The sequence below is a fragment of the Dermochelys coriacea genome, chromosome 2 (assembly GCF_009764565.3).
Source record: "Dermochelys coriacea isolate rDerCor1 chromosome 2, rDerCor1.pri.v4, whole genome shotgun sequence".
NCBI classification, from domain to species: domain Eukaryota; kingdom Metazoa; phylum Chordata; order Testudines; family Dermochelyidae; genus Dermochelys; species Dermochelys coriacea.
Window position 1 is genome coordinate 66,539,949 of NC_050069.1, and position 20,219 is coordinate 66,560,167.

Below are 20,219 nucleotides of genomic sequence, written 5' to 3' on the forward strand. Positions count from 1 at the left end.
GTTCAGCTGATTATCCACCTCAACTCCCAAATCTTTTTCAGAATCACTGCTTCTGAGGATCGAGTCCTCCATTATGTAAGTATGGCCTACATTTTTTGTTCCTAAATATATACATTTACATTTGGCCATGTTAAAATATATATTGTTTGCTTGTATCCAATTTTCCAAGCAATCCAGATCACTCTGAATCAGTGATCTGACCTCTTCATTTTTTACCAACCCACCAATTTGTGTGTCATCTGCAAACTTTATCAGTGAGGATTTTATGTTTTCTTCCAGGTCACTAATAAGGATGTTAAATAGCATAGTACCAAGAACCACAATCCCTGCAGGACCCCTCTGGTAACACAACCATTCAATGATGATTCCCCATTTACATGTTGAGACCTATCAGTTAGCCAGCTTTTATCCATTTAGTGTGTGCCATCTTGCCTGAATAAGTGCTTTTTTACCCACGAAAACTTATGCCCAAATAAATCTGTTAGTCTTTAAGGTGCCACTGGACTCCTTGCTGTTTTAGTGGAATAGAAAGAGTGCTATCATATAGGACAACATGATCTGTTTCTACCCGCGCCCCCAGAACAGAAATATTTATTGAACATTTCAGCCTTTTTTGCATTACTATTGATAATTCTACCTTATCCTTATGGCAATGGACCAATACCATAGTTAGGATTATTTTTGTTCCTAATATACTTAAAGAACTCCTCCTTTTTGTGCTCAAAGCTGCTGGTCATAGATTTCTCGTTATGTCTCTTTGCTTCTCTTATCAATTTTCCACAATTTCTAGCTTCTGATTTATATTTATTATAATCAACTTCCCCTTTCTTACATTTGTTATTTTTTAAAAATATTTTTTATAGCTTCCTTCATTTCCCCATTACACCTGGCCGCCTTCCTTGATTTTGGGATTATGGCTTTTTGAACATCTAGTAAGGTGTTCTTAAACAATTCAAATTGTCATTCACTAATCCTTCCCCAAGTCCCACTTAAGTTCTATTTTGAATATTTAAGTGGGATATAAGTGGTGCACTAGACATTTGCTGGCCCTCTGCACAGTGGTGAACCTTAACCTTCCTATTACCCCAGAAAGATGCTTATCGTCAACCATACTGTATGGTGCATAATACACACTTGCAGTTTTCATTTGAGACTATAAATGGATCTTATTGCTTGGTCTTATATGTGCAAACAAGCCTATGCTACTTGCAATCAGACTGCTGTTAGTAAGGATCAAAGACCCTTTTCTTCTCAGTAATCAAATTTTGGACACTAGAAATACAAGATCCTGGACATGCTCAAATTACTTGTTTCCTCAGTAAATTTAAATTGTACCACTGCTATATTTTTTTCTTGTGTAGAAAGCTTTATCTTCTGATTTGTGGCATATAATGCATAAAAAAAAGATTATATTGGACATAAGTGACTTACTTGTTTGTACTACAGTAGCAAAATGGCCCCATTCAGTAGTGGGGTCCTTTGTGCTACATTATACAAATTTTACAAGACATAGTGAAAGTCTGTGACCTTTAATTGCAAATATTATTTATTCGTAACTGAGATTTTATAATTAATTTAATTTACACATATTTTATAAGCTCTCAGTTCACTTTTGTGTGTGTAAATCTAAAGATAAGCACTAGCCCATGAAATTTGGGCAGAAGGATATCCAGGTTGGCTACCACTCTGGAACAGTTCTTAAAGTATGATCAGTGGAATAAAATATTTTAGATGGAGCTAAAGGGGAGACAGATATGTGCCCTTAAACTGTAATTCTGCAATATTTTCTGAAATTTTACACCCAAGATGTGTAAATAAATTAGAGAATCCAACCACATACGAGCCCACACTTTCATGCAAATGACTACTCCTGGGGGAATTCTGTGCCTCTGCACACGCACAGAATTCATGTTCAGCGCAGGTAGATTCTGCCCAAGAAGTGCTGCAGTTCTGCCTTTCTCCCACTAGAGGCTGCTGTGGCGCCAGAACAGCCAGCAGCCAGTTGACCGGCAGTAACGGCCAGCAGCCAGCTATGGACATCACAGCACCCTGCTTGTGGAACCAGGTTAGGAGGCACAGACTGGGGTTCAGAAGGGCTAGTGGGGCAATAAACTGGGACATGGACTCAGGAGCTATTGGGGTGACAGCATTGAGCCAAGGGCTGAATGGAAGGGGGGCTGCAGGGCTACATGGAAACATGAGATAAGTGGGCTGCAGGGCCACACAGGGACGGGGCAAATGTGCCTGACTGAATGGGAGAAGCTAGAAGTCAGTCAGGTCAGAATGAGCAAGGCTCCCCAACTCCCTAACAATCCCTCTCTCCCCTGCAAAAAACCTGTTCCATACTTCCCACCCACACTCAACAATCCTCTAGTTCACTCCCCTCTCCCTCAGGTTCTCCGTTACCCCGGACTACCCCAAGCCTTTGCACTGCTTCTGAGGGGTGTGGGAAATACCTTTCGATATTGTAGTTTAAATCAATTACTCAAAGTTCTGTATTAATTTGCCTAGTAAGGAATCTATTTGTCAAAAAACATTTCCTGAATCTTTTTTTTTTTGGTCTGTATTGTTAGACATACTTGCTGACAGGTATTCTGAAATAAATTACCAAAATAATTGAAACTGGCATAATTATATTATGTTATTTTGGCAAATAAAATATGCAGAATTTTAAAATATTGTGCACAGAATTTTTAATTTTTTGGCACAGAATTCCACCAGGAGTAAATGATTGATCCTTGCAATTATTTATTCCAGAAAAATTTGGTTCACTTCCAACTAATTCAGGGCATTCTCAGAAAACCTATGTAAAAGCAATGTAACTTGCCTGCAAAGTTATTCAAGAGACATTTATCATAAGAGTGAGCTGTTCCCTAAAGATTTGTAAAACAAATAGCTGCTGAATTTTCCACAGATAAAGTTATCTTTTTAGGACACTTTTTAGTACCTAGAAAGTAACATATGATTTCAGAATAATCCTCAGCATTCTCAGGTTTCAGAGTAGCAGCCGTGTTAGTCTGTATCCACAAAAAGAACAGGAGTACTTGTGGCATCTTAGGGTATGTCTACATTACCCGTCGGATTGGCGGCAGCGATCGATCCAGCAGGGGGAGAGGGGGTGTCAATTTATCTCGTCTAGTCTAGACATGATAAATTGATCCCTGAGCACTCTCCCGTCGACTCCTGTACTCCACCACCATGAGAAGAGCAGGCAGAGTCAACGGGAGCGGCAGCAGTCAACTTACCGTAGTGAAGACACCGCAATGAGTAGGTCTAAGTATGTTGAATTCAGCTACGTTATTCACATAGCTAAAGTTGTGTAACTTAGATTGATCCCGCCCAGTGTGGACCAGGGCTTAGAGACTAACAAATTTATTATAGCATAAGCTTTCGTGGGCTACAGCCCACTTCATCGGATGTATAGAATGGAACATATAGTAAGATGTGTGTGTGTGTGTACACACACACACACACACACACACACAAGGGCGAAGTTGCCATACAAACTGTAAGAGGCTAATTAAGATGAGCTATTTTCAGCAGGAGGAAAAAAAAAATAAATCTGAGATCCTTATCTCAAAAAAACAGTTTGGATTTCTAGAGGGATAAAGATATCCAAGTGCAAAATCCAGTGCCCATGCTTCCCATCCTAAATTAGATACACTTGTGCCTATTATGTTGAGGTTGTGAAATTAAAATCCATCCTTTTGAACATATTAAAGAGATCTCCTTTAAGTCACAGAAACCAAAAGCTTCTCCTGTTTACTACTGGTAAAATAGATTGAGATCACTGTGTGAAAACATGAACACTGTTGAGGTCTTCAGGTTTTAAATAAAGCCTACACTTATCTGCAGAAGCAATTTTAGCTTCCTTAAAGGTCATGAAGTCCTGATAAGGGCAACAGGAAACATTTTCCTCTCTTCTTCCACCTAAAACCACATCTTAAGTAAGGACCTGGTTTAATTCTGTTGCTGCCACGTACAAGGGAACTTTGGAGAAATTCCTGATGAACACAAGAAGATACAACACCACTGTAGGAATCGGAAAGAATCTTCTTTCATCGTGGAGGTGTTCAGCCAGTTTTTGAAACAGGAACATCTGCTCTCTCTGACACCGAACCTATGTTACAACTACAGTGGATGCCAGTTATTAGCAACCTCTCTGTTGCCAGGAAAAAATTGCCATTCTCTGAAAGTTGCCATTAAGTGAAAGCCTGGAGGCAGGGCAACAGCACAGAAGGGGCTGCAGCCCAAATGCCAAGAGAGCCCCTGACAGAGATCCAGCATTACAGACTGGAAGGGGAGGTTGCCGGCAAGGGCTCTCAGGGCTTTCCATTGTCTCTCTCTCTGGAGTACAGGTATTGAAGGGTATGTGCTGTTTAGGAAAGAGAGAAATAAAGGCAAAGGTGGTGGAATAGCATTGTATATCAATGATGAGGTAGACTGTAAAGAAATAAGCGATGGAATGGATAAGACAGAGTCTGTCTGGGCAAAAACCACACTGGGGAAGAAAGCTACCACAGACTCCCCTAGGATAGCACTTGGGGTGTGCTATAGACCGCTGGGATCCAATTTGAATATGGATAGAGACCTCCAATGTTTTTAATGAAGTAATTGTGTGATCATGGGAGACTAACTTCCCAGATATAGACTGGAGAACAAGTGCTAGTAATAATAATAGGGCTCAGATTTTCCTGGATGCGATAGTTGATGGATTCCTTCACCAAGCAGTTGCTGAACCAACAAGAGGGGATGCCATTTTAGATTTGGTTTTGGTGAGTAGTGAGGACCTCATAGAAGAAATGGTTGTATGGGACAACCTTGGTTCAAGCGATCATGAGCTAATTCAGTTCAAACTAAATGGAAGGATAAACAAAAATAGATCTGTGACTAGGGTTTTTGATTTCAAAAAGGGCTAACTTTAAAAAAATTAAGGAAGTTAGTTAGGGAAGTGGATTGGACTGAAGAACTTGTGGATCTAAAGGCAAAGGAGACCTGAAATTAGTTTCTGCAACCTTGACTTAAAGTATCAGAAGAAGCCTGCATCCCAAGAAAGGGGAAAAAAAAACTCATAGGCAGGAGTTGTAGACCAAGCAACTCAGAGAGGTGATTAAGAAAAAGCAGAAATCCTACAAGGAGTGGAAGCCTACAAGGGAGGGATCAGCAAGGAAAGCTACCTTATTGAGGTCAGAACATGTAGGGATGAAGTGAGAAAGGCCAAAAGCCATGTAGAGTTGGACCTTGCAAAGGGAATTAAAACCAATAGTAAAAGGTTCTATAGCCATATGAATAGGAAGAAAACAAAGAAAGAAAACGTGGGACCGCTAAACACTGAGGATGGAGTAGAGGTTAAGGATAATTTAGGTATGGCCCAATATCTAAACCAATATTTTGCCTCAGTCTTTAATGAGGCTAATGAGGAGCTTAGGGATAATGGTAGGATGACAAATGGGAATGAGGATATGGAGGTAGATATTACCACATCCGAGGTAGAAGCCAAATTCGAACAGCTTAATGGGACTAAATTGGGGGGCCCAGATAATCTTCATTCAAGAATATTAAAGGAACTGGTACATAAACTTGCTAGCTCATTAGCAAGAGTTTTAACGAATCTGTAAACTCAGGGGTTGTACCGTATAACTGGAGAATTGCTAACATAGTTCCTATTTTTAAGAAAGAGGGGAAAAAAAGCGATCCAGATAACTACTGATCTGTTAGTTTGACATCTGTAGTATGCAAGGTCTTGGAAAAAATTTTGAAGGAGAAAGTAGTTAAAGACATTGAGGTCAATGGTAATTAGGACGAAATACAACATGGCTTTACAAAAGGTAGATTGTCTAAAAAAATCTGTTACTTTCTCAAAGAAGGAAATCAGGTTGGTTTGGAAATGGAAACGCAGTGGATCTAATTTACCTCGATTTCAGTAAGGCATCTGATATAGTTCCACATGGGGAATTATTAGCTAAATTGGAAAAGATGGGCATCAATATGAAAACTGAAAGGTTGATAAGGAACTGGTTAAAGGGGAGACTACAACGTGTCATACTGAAAGGTGAACTGTCAGGCTGGAAGGAGTTACTAATGGAGTTCCTCAGGGATCGGTTTTGAGACCAATATTATTTAATTTTTTTATTACTGACCTTGGCACAAAAAATGGGAATGTTCTAATAAAGTCTGCGGATGACATGACGCTGAGAGATATTGCCAATACAGAGAGGGACCGGGATATCCTACAGGACGATCTGGATGACCTTGTAAACTGGAGTAATAGTAATAGGATGAAATTTAATAGTGAAAAGTGCAAGGTCATGCATTCAGGGATTAATAACAAGAATTTTTGTTATAAACTGGGGACGCATCACTTGGAAGTAACAGAGGAGGAGAAGGATCTTGGCGTATTGGTTGATCATAGGATGACTATGAGCCGCCAATGTGATATGGATGTGAAAAAAGCTAACGCAGTCTTGGGATGCATCAGGCAATGTATTTCTAGTAGACATAAGGAGGTGTTAATACTGTTATACAAGGCATTGGTGAGACCTCATCTGGAATATTGTGTGCAGTTCTGGTCTCCATCTTTAAGAAGGATGAATTCAAACTGGAACAGGTACAGAGAAGGGCTACTAGGATGATCCAAGGATGGAAAACCTGTCCTATGTAAGGAGACTCAAAGAGCTTGGCTTCTTTAGCCTAACTAAAAGAAGGCTGAGGGCAGATATGATTGCTATCTATAAATATATCAGGTAAGGAGAGGAATTATTTAAGCTCAGTACCAACGTGGACACAAGAACAAATGGATATAAACTGGCCATCAGGTAGTTTAGACTTGAAATTAGACAAAGGTTTCTAACCATCAGAGGAGTGAAGTTCTGGAATAGCCTTCCAAGGGAAGCATGGGAGACAAAAGACATATCTAGCTTCAAGACTGAGCTTGATAAGTTTATGGAGGGAATGGTATGATGGGTTAGCCTTATTTTGCAATTAACGGATCTTTGACTATTAGCGGTAAATATGCCCAAGCTTTTTTCACATCCATATCACATTGGCCTGTGATGGGACACTAGATAAGGTGGGATCTGAGTTACCACAGAGAATTCTTTCCTGGGTGTCTGGCTGGTGAGTCTTGCCCACATGCTCACGGTTTAGCTGATCACCATATTTGGGGTCTGGCAGGAATTTTCCTCCAGGGCAGATTGGCAGAGGTCCTGGGGTTTTTTTGCCTTCCTCTGCAGCGTGAGGCATGGGTCACTTGCTGGAGGATTCTCTGCACCTTGAAGTCTTTAAACCATGAGTTGAGGACTTCAATAGCTTAGACATAGGTCAGGGGTTTGTTACAGGAGTGGATGGGTGAGAATCGGTGGCCTGCGTTGTGCAGGAGGTCAGACTAGAAGATCATAATGATCCCTTCTGACCTTAAAGTCTATGAGTCTCTCTGCACTCTCTGGAATGCACCATCCCCTGGCACTGAGGGGCCAGGCTTGGCTTGTCCCAGTGCTTTCTTTGCTGGCTGCAGCCCTGTAAACCTGCCTACAGCTGGGACTTTCCATGCGGAACGAGGACATGGGGGGGGGGAGAGGAGGGGCGGCACAAGGCTGCACAGTTTCTCTTCTTGCTGCACAAGGCTGCAGACTCAGAGCCAATTAATTAATTACTAGTGGAACCCCTCTTCCAAAGAAGTTGTCAATAAGCAGCATGACAGTTGCTAATATCCAAAAACTCAACTAATGTTCAAGTCTATGGGACAGAATTGGTTCTTGGGAAAACATTGCTAATAACCAAAAGTTGTCTTTATCAGGATGGCATCCACTGTATAACCAAACATATGTGAATGCAAAGTCAAAATATAGCTGGGATGGAGGTACTTATAGGTGAAATGTGGATTTCAACTTAGCTGTAAACCCTCATTCTGGTTCAGACATTGGTCCTTGCATACAGGCTGTGTGTTGGAAAAAAATATTTGAAGGTACATACTACTCCCCTTTTGAACTCAGGTTAAAGACAAAATAAACTTACAGTTAGGGCCTTACCAAATTCAGAGTCTATTTTGGTCAATTTCACAGTCGTAGGATTTAAAAAATTGTAAATTTCATGATTTCAGCTATTTAAATTTGAAATTTCATGGTGTTGTAATTGTAGGGATCCTGACCCAAAAAGGAGTTTGGGGGGGATGGGAGGGGTCGCAAAGTTATTGTGTGTGTGTGTCTGTGTGTGCACATGCAGGGGTGTCTGCGTGCACGTGGAGGGTGGGGGAAGTGGTACTGCTACCCTTACTTGTGAACTGCTGCTGGCGCTACCTTCAGAGCTGGGCAGCTGCAGAGTGGCAGCTGCTGGCCAGAAGCCCAGCTATGAAGGCAGGGCCGCCACCAGCAGCAGTGCAGAAGGAAGGATGGCATGGTATGGTAGTGCCACCCTTCCTTCTGTGCTGCTGCCTGGAGAGCTGGGCCCTCAGTCAGCAACCGTAACTCTCCAACTGCCCAGCTCTGAAGTCAGCACAGAAGTAAGGGTGGCAATACCGCAACCCCCCTAAAATAATCCTGTGACCCCCCCTGCAACTTCCTTTTGGGTCAGGACCCCTAATTTGATAAACACTGGTCTCCCCCTTGAAATCTATTGAGTATAGGGTAAAAGCACACAGACAACCAGATTTCATAGGAGGAGAGCAGATTTCACGGTCTGTGACGCATTTTTCATGGCCGTGAATTTGGTAGGGCCCTAATAGCCAGTGGGTTCACAACTACACCTGTCCCCTGGCCTAAGCCTGCCCCACTCCAAACTCTCAGTGTAGCTTCTTTATACCGGCTGTATAAGCTATAAAGCAGAATTACACTAACAAATTCAGAGCCTTCCACAACCATAACTTGAGCCAGAATATTTAGATATAAACCTTTAGCTACCCAAGTTCAGAAGTAAGTCCAAGCCAATAGAGTAGGAGTTCTCAGACTATGGTCTGCAGAACACTTTCTGGTAGTCCATATTACCAACAAAAGGAGGTAGAAAATACCACAAAATAGGTGAAGAATTGAAAGGAGATGTTTACAGAAGGATCACAAAAACTGGTTCACAGAATGAAGACACTCATATGTGTGTTAACTTAGTCTTTTTGTTGGTGAACTTTATCTCATGTTACTAAAAAACAAAGGTGTTTACTAACTGATTTTAAGAAACTAGAACTTGAATAACTGACCTGTCAAAGTCAGCACTGGCATTTCCATCCAAACCCAGAGCATTTGCAAAGTATATTAAGAAAAAAAATCCTACTATGGGTCCCATGAATGGAGACATTTGGGATGGTTATGCTTTCTCTTGCAGAAATTCACTGTTTTTTAAAAAAGGTAATAAATACATACAACACTATTCAGTTGGAGAATCTCTATTTGGAAATACAGGAAAATGTTGGGTTTGATGCCACAAGCTCCAAGAACAGGAGGGGATTTATTAGAAGAAAGATGTTTTTCTCATTATCTAGTTTATGCAACAAAGATTCTCAAATCACTTATTTCTTAGAGACTTAGAAAAATACGGGACCTTAAACTGAGAGCAGTTTTTAAGTCACTCTCACCATAAATAAACCCCTGACCAACACAAATTCAGGAAAAAGTAACTGAAGTTATATTTTGACAAATTTCAAATAGAAAATTAAAAAAAAACATATGAATGATGGAAATATTCACATTTAACAAAGTTTAACCGAATGAGGAAACTTGAACTTAGTAAGGGCCACGTGTCTGTCCATCACAAATATGAGAGGTGGGAAAGGAAGGAGACAGAAAAATCCATCATCAGTAGTAAATCTAAGTTTAAAAAAAAATTGTTGAGCACCTGGACAATAATCAAGCAGTGAAGGAAACTCCACAGTTAAAAAATAAACACTCAGCTGTAATTAAATTGGTTATCCTCACAATGAAACAAAACTGAATATTAAAAATGCAGCATCTCTCTTTAAATACACAGGAAAAAATTATTTCATATCCAAGAAACCACAACATGATTCAGAGGTACAGCTAGAGATACATTTTATACCTATACCTAACACAAGTACTTATTACAGATTTCTTTTCCTTCCCATCTTCTCACAGAGTTTTGTCTTTGTTCCTGAGAGTTACGGTGCTAAATTTATTTAACAGAAGAAACGGCACAATTTTTAAGAAGTACTTTGAATATAAAAATTTAGAGGAACCAGTGAATATTTAATCTTTACATAAAATAAATGCATTTAAATGTATATACAAAGAACACATTTTTATTTTGCTTACCGTATCCCATATCTGAAGTTTTATCTGTTTTCCATCAATTGTTATCATTCGAGCACCAAATTCTACACCTGAAGAGATTTTAAGAGTTATAGTGTTACTACCCAAGTGGGAAAAATCTATCCAACATGAAATTAAAACAGGTGAAATTAAATTCAACTTTGTAACCATAGGAAGCAACCTTGCAGTGCACTTTTACTTTATATCATATTCTAGTTCAGTGGTTCTCAACACATGGCCCAATCAGTACGCAGCTATAGCTCATCGGACATTCTCTGGACCACACAGAGAGCTGCATATACAGCCCACAATGGTAAATAGGCTGAGAACCACTGCTCTAATTGCTTTCCTATATTGCCTTTACTGCTTTAAATGTACACTGCTTTTTCTAAATCTTCCAAAAGACTTAATAAAAAGGTGTTTGTTTCCTTAGTTCAAGTGGGTGAAAAAAAACAAAAAAACCCACACCCATGTGTCTGTTTAGGCTTACAGAGGAAATTAAAGATAAACATACAACCGTACTCATTTTTGTTCTCTATACATAAGATTGTTATTGGAATGCTATAATGTTGATGTTCATTATTTTCTCGAAATATAGATTCATACATGTTTTACATAAGCAAGAAATTCAAACAACAACAGACTGAAAGTAAAAATTCTGACCATTTGCAGTTAGTACAGCAATAAAAGCATGAAGTAAATATTGCTACCACTGTATAATCAATATCTGTAAAGAATTTCATAGTTTCTCACCTGTGAATAGTATTTTTTTTTTGATGGACAGGGTCAATTTCTAACTAGAGAAGTTTGTGCTTATATTAGAATTTAAGAGCTTGATGAGTCAAAGTGAAATTGTAGAATTTTTGAGCACTAATCAAAGTATCTCAAGGCTGCCGTTAGCTTTCTCAACTCTAAGTGCTAAGCAGAGATTTGGAGCAATCAAATTTTTGAATTGCTCCACTCCAGGTCTGCTTCGGTACCAATAGTGACTGCTCCGACTCCACTCTGTGCTCCGATTCAAATTAATTTTTAACTAAATAAAAAAAGAAGTGCATACTGTAATTTTGAAAAAAACATTTTTATTCAGACTTTTAAAACAATTTAAATATCAAAAGATACAAACTAGAATAATTCATAATTAATTCTGTAAAAAGTTATTGCAGCAATCACCTCATCTTTCATAGCCTGTAGCAAATCATTTAAAATGAACTTTAAAACCGAAAACAGTCACGCTACACTAGCTTGAGTTGTTGGCATACTCAAAGCAACTCTACAGGCAGCCTGAATGCGGTGTGGGTAGCTGTGAATGGCCTCAAAAACAGACAACTTTTAGTCTACCAACAGACTCCATCGCCTCACAATCTTCCCTAAAGTTTCTCTCGAATAATGCTTCATTACAATTATGAATCGCAGAAATTCGCCAGTGTCTTTCTTGTCTATCTAATTCCTTTTCAAAGGCATCATCTTCTGAAGAATTAGTGCTTGAATTATCTCCATTTCCCTGTGATGGCTGAAGACGTTTCAGGGATGGACACTCGAACAAATTCAGAGTGGAGACGGAAGTTTGAAAACAGCCTGCTATTTCTGAAGGATGTGAACTTTCTGAAACTGCAAATTCGATTGTTGATGACTCCTTTTGTTGTATTTCATTTTCTTCAACCTCTTTCACTGAGTTCAAATGTAGCAATAGATTTTGTTTTTCAAGTCGTCGAGCAATATCAAGGAGTCCTTCCTTTGCCTTTGGTATTTCCCTTGATGTAAGAAGAATCAGATACCGTGAGTCAACATAAACTCCAGCAAGGAAATGAACATTGTCAAAAAGCTTCTCTTCGTGTTTCTGCATGGAGGATAGAATTCCTTCTGCAATTTGTCCACCATTTTCTTGCAAGAATTTTGCCATATTTTGCCATTTCTTCATTAAAACTCCCGGGATTACATCAACAGCTTGAAGATTCATGGTTGTTCGGTTTGACTTTGCCAAGAGGTCTCACAGGTTCTTCACTTCGTCCCATTCAACTTTTGTTAACTTGAGTTCTCTTGTTCCAGCAGCAGCCACTTGTTCACCGTAAGATTGAAAAACAAGACGACAATCAATCATCGCAAATGTTGAACCCCAGTGAATCACAGTATCCAATGACTGAGTTACCCCATGTAGATCAAGCAGAACACTTCAAATAATTGGGGTTCGTAATTTAATGACTTGTCGAATTTTTGCCAGAAATTTCTTATATTCTTTGTTCAGTCCATCCCAGATACCACACCTCATCAGTTGGACTTTTGAGTCGTCCTCATGAAGCCATGTTGGAAGTATGAGGCTAGGGTCATTAACCCATTGCGCAGCAGCATCCATGTTGAGTTCGATTTCATCCATTCCTTTAGTTCCTTCATCAGGCAAAAAAGCTTCAGTTCTGTCCACATCGCTGTTCTCAGAGGTAGAAAAGGTTTCATTGTCCTTGCTGAAATTTTTGATGGCACACGTCATGTTTGCTGCATTGTCAACGCAGATGCTCAGCACTTGCATTTCACTGATCCCAAATTTTTCTAAAATAGCTTTTACTTGACTTTTCATGTACGAAGAATTGTGATGCCCTTCAGTGTCGATTATGTCCAAGGTTTTTACCACAGTTTTATCTTTTCCTTCTTCGTAGTACTGAGCATTGATTGCAAGGAAATTTCTGTTTCCACAGGTTGCTGCATCCATTTTCAGGTAGTACAATTTTTGCTCCAAAGCTTTCTTGAGCTCTTCGTAACCAGACTCAGCTGTGCGGACAACTAAATGACGAACCGCATCGTGCCCCGTCGAAACGTCAAGCTGCCGACCCATTTTGCCTGCAATTTTTTGGAATCCTTTGTTCTTTAGCCTGAAGATAGTGAGCGGTGTTCACTATCAAGCAAACCATTTCCATCAGCCCTTCACGGAAAGCATTGGCATCCCTTGTGACTGTAACCTTTGAGGACTTCAAATATGAGTCAAATTTTGTTTGCTCAATTTTGAGTTTCTTTTCAGATGAAGCTCTGCAAAAAATCTTTTCTCCAGTTTTCAAAAAGCCAGATGAACGTTGGTTAGCTGTGTCAGCTTTCTGTTTTGCTTCATCTTCCTGGTCCCTTTTTGTAATCAGAGCCACATAGTTTTCAGGATGGTTACGTTTTACATGCCGCCAAAAATTTAAACTTTTCACGGCACTTGCTTCACTTGTCTTGAAGCTACATGGTTTGAGCTCGCCATTCACTTCCTTTTCCACTTTGCATGTTGCTGATTTCTTCTCTGCTTTTCCCAAAAGCCCAAATTTGGGCTTTTCAAATTCAAAAGTAAAGATGTCGTTGAGATCCTTTTCTGTAAATCAGCTATCAATCATGGGAGGCAGATTTGATATTTTTGTTGAAGCCATGGCCAAATCTTCTTGTGCTGCTACCACATCTAAACGTTTCTTGTTATGATCTTTGAAAAGCAATGAACAAAAGCATTACATTTTTTTATAATGTACCTGCTTGTGATATCTTAACCACTTAAGGTACTTCTAATTTATTTTGGATTTTCTGGACAAAAATGATTGCATTTTCTTTTTACACAAAATTATTATTAAAGTATATTTTAACATGTTTCTTGCAGTTTTAATGAAGTATTTTTAATATACATAATATACATTTTTATTTATAAACTGAAAGTTAGTTTTTCTTATGAAATTTTGAGGTAAAAATATTTGACATATTTTCCAAGTTTTTAATTAATATCTCAAAAACGCTTTAATATAGATTATCAATGAAATTTGGTATGTGTCATAGTGTTAGTACGTGCTATCGCTGTTCTACAACATTAAATTGTTGGGAAGTAACGAGGCTACACATTACAAGGTTGAAAATAAACTTTAACGGGGAACAAAATATTACCGCTTGTAGCCGGGGCAGTCGACAACAAGCCTTTCTTGAAATATGAAATAAAAATGACCAACCACCAGTTTGGGATGCCTATGGTTTAAATAATTTTAGATAATGTAATGTAATATAAAATAATATGTAGCACATACCAACGCTAAGACACAGACATAAAGTTATGAAATTATATTAAAAGCATTTTTGATATATTAATCAGAAAGTAACTTTTCATCACCTCCTTGAAGGGACTGTAGCTCCCTAAGGAGAATTTTAGGACACATGTTCACAGAAACATTTTTTCTTAAAATGACCTAAGGATTCACCCCCAAAGTTGTGCTGGACATTTTCCACTCACTCTGGATATTCACAAAAATCACTCCTAAATTTATGCAAAAATGTTTACTGTATATTTATATGCCTGCTGCACGCGACTTTTCCAGTAAATTTAAAATTACAAACAGTACTACCAAAAGACCGTTGAACAGATGACATACAAAATAAGTCTGCCAGAGTGATACGGGAGCACGTACAAATAAACAAATGTATCTGTAATGGGAGCACATGTGAGAAATGAGTTGTTAATATCTCTTGCGATATCTTAATATATCAATAAACAAAAACATTATTTTTTTTGCAATATACCTGTTTGTGATATCTTAAATGTTGCGTCTTGCATCACACTTCTCTGTAATTGCAGCACTCAGGGTGTCTCGATCAACCCTTACAAAAGGAGTATCAACACATACTAATCTATGCGAGTATGTACTCGCCTAACCTTGGCACAAGGGTGGGAGCAGTCTGCAGTGTTGCCCGATGTCTGATAATTATCTGATTCTTTAATATATCTATTAATAAACATATCTCCAAAAAACTTTGTAATTTTGTATCTGTACATTAAATCTTGATTTCATTACGTAAAGTGGTAAAGTAGATGTTAATATCAATTGTTATACAATCTGAAACTTTTTGGCACCTTTAAGACTTTTGTGCTAAGTATCATTCATTTTGGATTGAAAATGAAAAAAAAAAACTGGAGCAGTCAAGATTTTCTGTGCTCTGGCTCTGCTCCAGCTCCGGGCAAAAACTTGCAGCTCCACTGCTCTGTGCTCCAGGCTCCACTCCAAACCCCTGGTGCTAAGTACCCAAGATAAAAAAAAACAACAACCTGGGTGAGACAGTGGTAAAAATGATATTAGTTTGAAAAAGAAATGAATTCTACTCAAGGTTAGATTAAGTTGGCAATGTTTATTGGTGAATATAACAGATAGTGAAAGTAACCATAGTCAAGGAGATATATTTCACTAAAAGGCCAGTTTAACAAACAATAATTGTACCAATAGTACTAATACATCATAACAGCAAAAGATTGATGCTGCCCATCCGAGCAGTGCTATTTACATGTGAAAGAGACTTGTTGAGTGGACATGGCACATCAACAGGATGGGATCTGGGGCATTTCTTCAGTACATAAGCACAGGACTATTTCTTAAGAACAGATGCTTCAACAGTTTTGGTAAATATTGTGGGCAAAGTTTTCAAACTTGGGTGTAAAATTATGCTCCTCAACTCAGGTTTAGGCACCTAAATAGAAGTGACCTTACTTTTAAAGCTGCTGATCTCTCCCTGTCATAACAAAGTCAATGGGTTCTGCAGGTACTCACTACTACTGGAAAATAAGGATTGAATAGTTTAGTTTTAGGAACTCAATTTGAAAATTTTGGCTAGTGTCTGCAGACATGCATGGGTGGGATTTTCAAAGGAGCTTAAGGAAGTTATACACCAAATCCCACTGAAAGTTGGAACTGTAATACCTAGAGGTACATTTGAAAATCCCAGCCTAAGTGTCTTTCTATAGCAGTGATATTCAGACCTCAGTGGTTCAGGAGCCAAATTAGCGATCAACCTTACCCCAAAGAGCCAAGCAGTGTGAAGTCCTTGTTTCATTTACTATATAACTAGATGTTCATATTCAAACAGTATGATGGGAAATATTTTTTTTTATAAATATATTGCTATTTTATTAACTACAATTGATTAACAACATAGTAAAAGCATGCTAGGAGAAAGTACATGTTGGTGGCACAGTCTGAAAATTGTCATGGATGGGTAGAGTACCTGGGGCAAACTTTTCTCATTCTTTCCTTTCCCCACCATGCTCCTAAGTTCTGTTCCTATCCCCCATTTTGTCTTTGGATAGGCCCAGACCTTTTAACAACTCCAGATCTCAATCCCCACCCCCCTCCTGCCAGCAACTGCTTTCCCTCAGGTCTCCAATGCTGGCTGCTGGTGAGGTAGGCAGAGCAGGCACCGTAGTCATCATGGGAACCGCAGCTCTTTACCATCACCCAGACAGATATAGGAGAATCCAGCTAGCTGCAGAAATACGTGACAGGGTGGCAAATGTGTGAATCTTATTCAAGATTTGACATACTTGACAGCCCTGGTCTTGAAAGAAAGATGACAAGAAATCTGCCTCCAAAGACCAAGTCCCGGTTCCTTATTCAACCAGCCTACCTGGTTCCAAAACTAGGGGGAACAAAGCTGCTGCTAAGGCTGACAGTTTGAAGTACTTCAGAGACAGCTGCATACAATGTCTGGGAGGTCTGTCAAGAGACAGACCATCTTGCACTCTTCTGCTAAAAGAGAAACGATTGTTTGTTTTGCACATGTCAATTTTAAGTACTCCCACAGGAGAGGAACTTCATTAATCTGTGAGAAACTATACAAGAGGGTGGGAAGCAAAAGTGGGTACAGCCTCATGTTGTCCATCCTGTGGAAGGCTGAGCATAATTGGGGAGGCTACCTTAACAGGGACCTTGAAATAACCTGAATTGTAGTTAAAAGATTCTGCAATTTCATTGTTGGCTGGTGTCTGTTCAAGCATAGCCTAAGTAAGACTCATCTGAAGACCAGCCTTGTCCACAAGAGAAAAATGACTTCTCATACCAGGCATCAGAAGTATCCATCTGCTTCACAGCGGAAAGTAAAAAATTGCAAATTTGTTTCATACAAAAAAAATAAAAAATAAAAATAAAAGTCAGGTCATAGCTAATACATTCCCTCCCAGCTCACTCATTTCACGTAGCTCTCCCACCATCAGACACACCTCACACACACACATGCAACCTCCCCATTATGCCCGTCCAGCTGCACAACAGGCCTCAAACCTTGCCCTTCCAGGGGATAATCATATCCACAATTCAACCTTTCGCCATCAGAAAACTCTATACAATTTCTCATCTAGTAAACAAAGGTTTTTATTTGTTGAAGTCTGCTTTATTTTTAATCTTAATTTATGCTCATGGCAAATGGCAAAGAGCCCTGGAGATTGAAGTTTAACCCACTGAGCAAATGCAAGCTCTCCATGACATTCTACTAATGTGCTTCAAGCCTGACCAGTTTTTGTGCCCACTCAATCTATGGCCTTTCTACAGAGGCAGCCAAGGAGGTTGCCAATTATGATTGTGGAGCATTTTTGTGATGTGAATATTTACTCACTAGGAATTGGATTATCTTATTTCACATAAATTATGATACAGGCAGCAGACAGCAAAGACATATGATTTGTGCCACAATACAACAAATGGCAATTAAGTGAAAGGATATACAAACCGTAACCAACATGCTAAGGCATCTAGCTGTCCATCACCTTTAAAAATAGATCCTTATTAATACTTTTTCAATAGACTATTTAATAGGAAGAACTTACCAATAGTAAGGTCATGCACTGGTTGAAACCTCTTGTCTGTAAACTGTAACAATAAACATGATTTCCCAACACCTGAAAGAGAGAATATTTTCTTCAAGCAAATTCAAAAAAACTTTACTTAAGCTGCAGCAATTAAAATCTAATTTACAACTCATTTAAAACAATATATATCATTAGACAATTTATCATTAGACCCATTTTGATATGCAGGCCCTGACATTTGTTTATCCTTGTCATATTATATTATATCCTTGTCTTACATATTTTAAGACAATTTCACAAGTGTCTGGAAAGTGACAACCACAATTCGAAGATTAACAGTTAAAATAATACACTTTATCTTTCATTCTCTCACTCTGTAATGTGAACGCACTTTTCTCTCTCAGTACCCAACATATAGTTTCTCTATCACTTCCACTTCTACCTTTCTCTCTTCCATATCCCTTCCTTCATGCTGCTTACACATTGCCAGATACATGCCTGCTACCTTTAAAACGTGACCAAAATAATCTGATCATCAACCTACCAAACAGAGAAAAGCAGAGCACACCAGGAACTCCAATCCTACAGTGATTTTCGGTGTGCCTGAGATAGCAATCTTGGTGGTGGGGGCAGAACAGAGAGAATACAATTGAACAGCCTACATGAATGTGACAGCAAAATCACTAAGATTCTTACAAGATTTTGTTGCATTACGGCAGAACAAGGCCATAAGAATGGCACACAAAGTAGAAGGTCCATTAAAAAAAAAGTACTTAAGTTATATAAAGACATAACGTCAACAGCAGACACAGCTGCTGCCTGCCAACAGTATAGAACACTAACCTTTCAGCTTCCTTTTCTTTAAGTTTTATGCATGTCTAGGAAATGTAGTATTTTGTTTTAGTTACATAATTCAGCTAGTTATAACCAAAAATATCAGAAGTATGTAAATAGGTTTGTGTAAAACTGAGGCAAATTTAAATGTAAGAGGAGTGAAGTCTCTCAGAAAGGGATAGAGGGAGACAGTTAAGAGGCAAGATTCCCTAATTAACACTTGGTTGCAGTTTTTCATTAAATTAGTAGTTCATCTTTCCATCTAGCTAGGGACAAACATTTTTATTAATAGATTCATAGAGTCATCTGAAATCCTCCAAGCATTTTGCATGTAGGAATCACTTCCTGTTTCCCACCGCTTAAACACAACTACCTCTGGGAAGAACATTTCATCTCACTGACAAAAGCAACTGTATGCATCAGGGTAGAGTAAAGTATCTTGTCTAATTAAAGCTACAGGAAGACTTCTGGTAGAGTATCCTTGTTGGAAACATAACCCCTCTATGATATTAATGCAAGCTTAAGATGCAACAGTCCAAAGATTTGAGTCGCTGACTATGTCGCTGAACAAGCTTTCACAAAAGTCTTGTCCTTGTTTCTTTGTAGCGATGCAGTTAGACTGAAAATTAATTCAGACTTAGCTAAACAAAGTGACACTATTAGGCAGTTTAAACCACAGCTTGAAAAAAAATTAATTTATGGTAAGTGGGAAGTTTTTCCTGGAGAACACAGGAGGCTCAAGCCAACAATTTCTGCTGAATTTGGGATTATATATTTCAAATTAAATTAAATTAAATTAAATTTCTGGACCTAATGGTTAAGATATCCTTCCAAATTGAATCTAATATAAAACCATGTAGTTTTGTCTTCCTAAATCTGCAGACAGCTATAATCACTCTGCTACTGCTCAGACTTACTAAGCAGCAGAAGAATGAAATTAAAGCCTTGTCTACACTGGCAAGTTTGTGCGCAGTAAAACTGCTTTGAGCACTGTAACTCCCGAGGTGTACACACTGCCATGCCACTTAGTGCGCAGAAACTCTGCAGTTGTAGTGCTCTAAAAAAAATCACCCCAATGAGAGGCATACAGCTTTCTTCACTGGGACTATAGCACCTGTATAGACACTGGCAATTACAGCGCTGTGATTGGCCTCAAGGAGGTGTCCCACAGTGCCTGTTCTCACCTCTCTGGTCATCAGTTTGAACTCTACTGCCCTGCCCTCAGATGACCAGCAGTCATCCCCACCCTGTACATTCCTTTTCAAATTTGAAAGTCCCCTTCCTGTTTGCTCAGTGATGCGTGCAGTGGTTTTAGTGCATCTTTCCAGGTGGCCATGCCTGCTCCACGCACCAGGAGATCCCTCGCTTGGAGCAATACTGAGCTGCTGGACCTTATCAGCATTTGGGGAGAGGCGGCTGTGCAGTCCCAGCCATGCTCCAGCCATAGGAATTATGGTGCCTACAGACAGATTTCACGATGCACGATAGAAAGGGGTCATGACCAGGAAACATTCCAGTGTAGGGTAAAAGTGAAGGAGCTGCAGAATGCCTACCACAAGGTGCATGAGGCA

The 20,219-nt window shown here is 39.1% G+C and overlaps 1 protein-coding gene across 2 annotated transcripts in view; it reads right to left on the minus strand.

The window, feature by feature from the left end:
• Positions 1 to 20,219, minus strand: part of RAB2A (RAB2A, member RAS oncogene family) — a 77,863-nt gene that overhangs the window by 41,670 nt on the left and 15,974 nt on the right. For both annotated transcript variants that reach the window (XM_038389927.2, XM_043507818.1), the window contains exons 2-3: positions 17,833 to 17,904; positions 10,254 to 10,321 (exon numbers count right to left, since the gene is read on the minus strand). In XM_038389927.2, the coding sequence (XP_038245855.1) occupies positions 10,254 to 10,321; positions 17,833 to 17,904 (140 nt within the window). The remainder of the gene's footprint in view (positions 1 to 10,253; positions 10,322 to 17,832; positions 17,905 to 20,219) is intronic.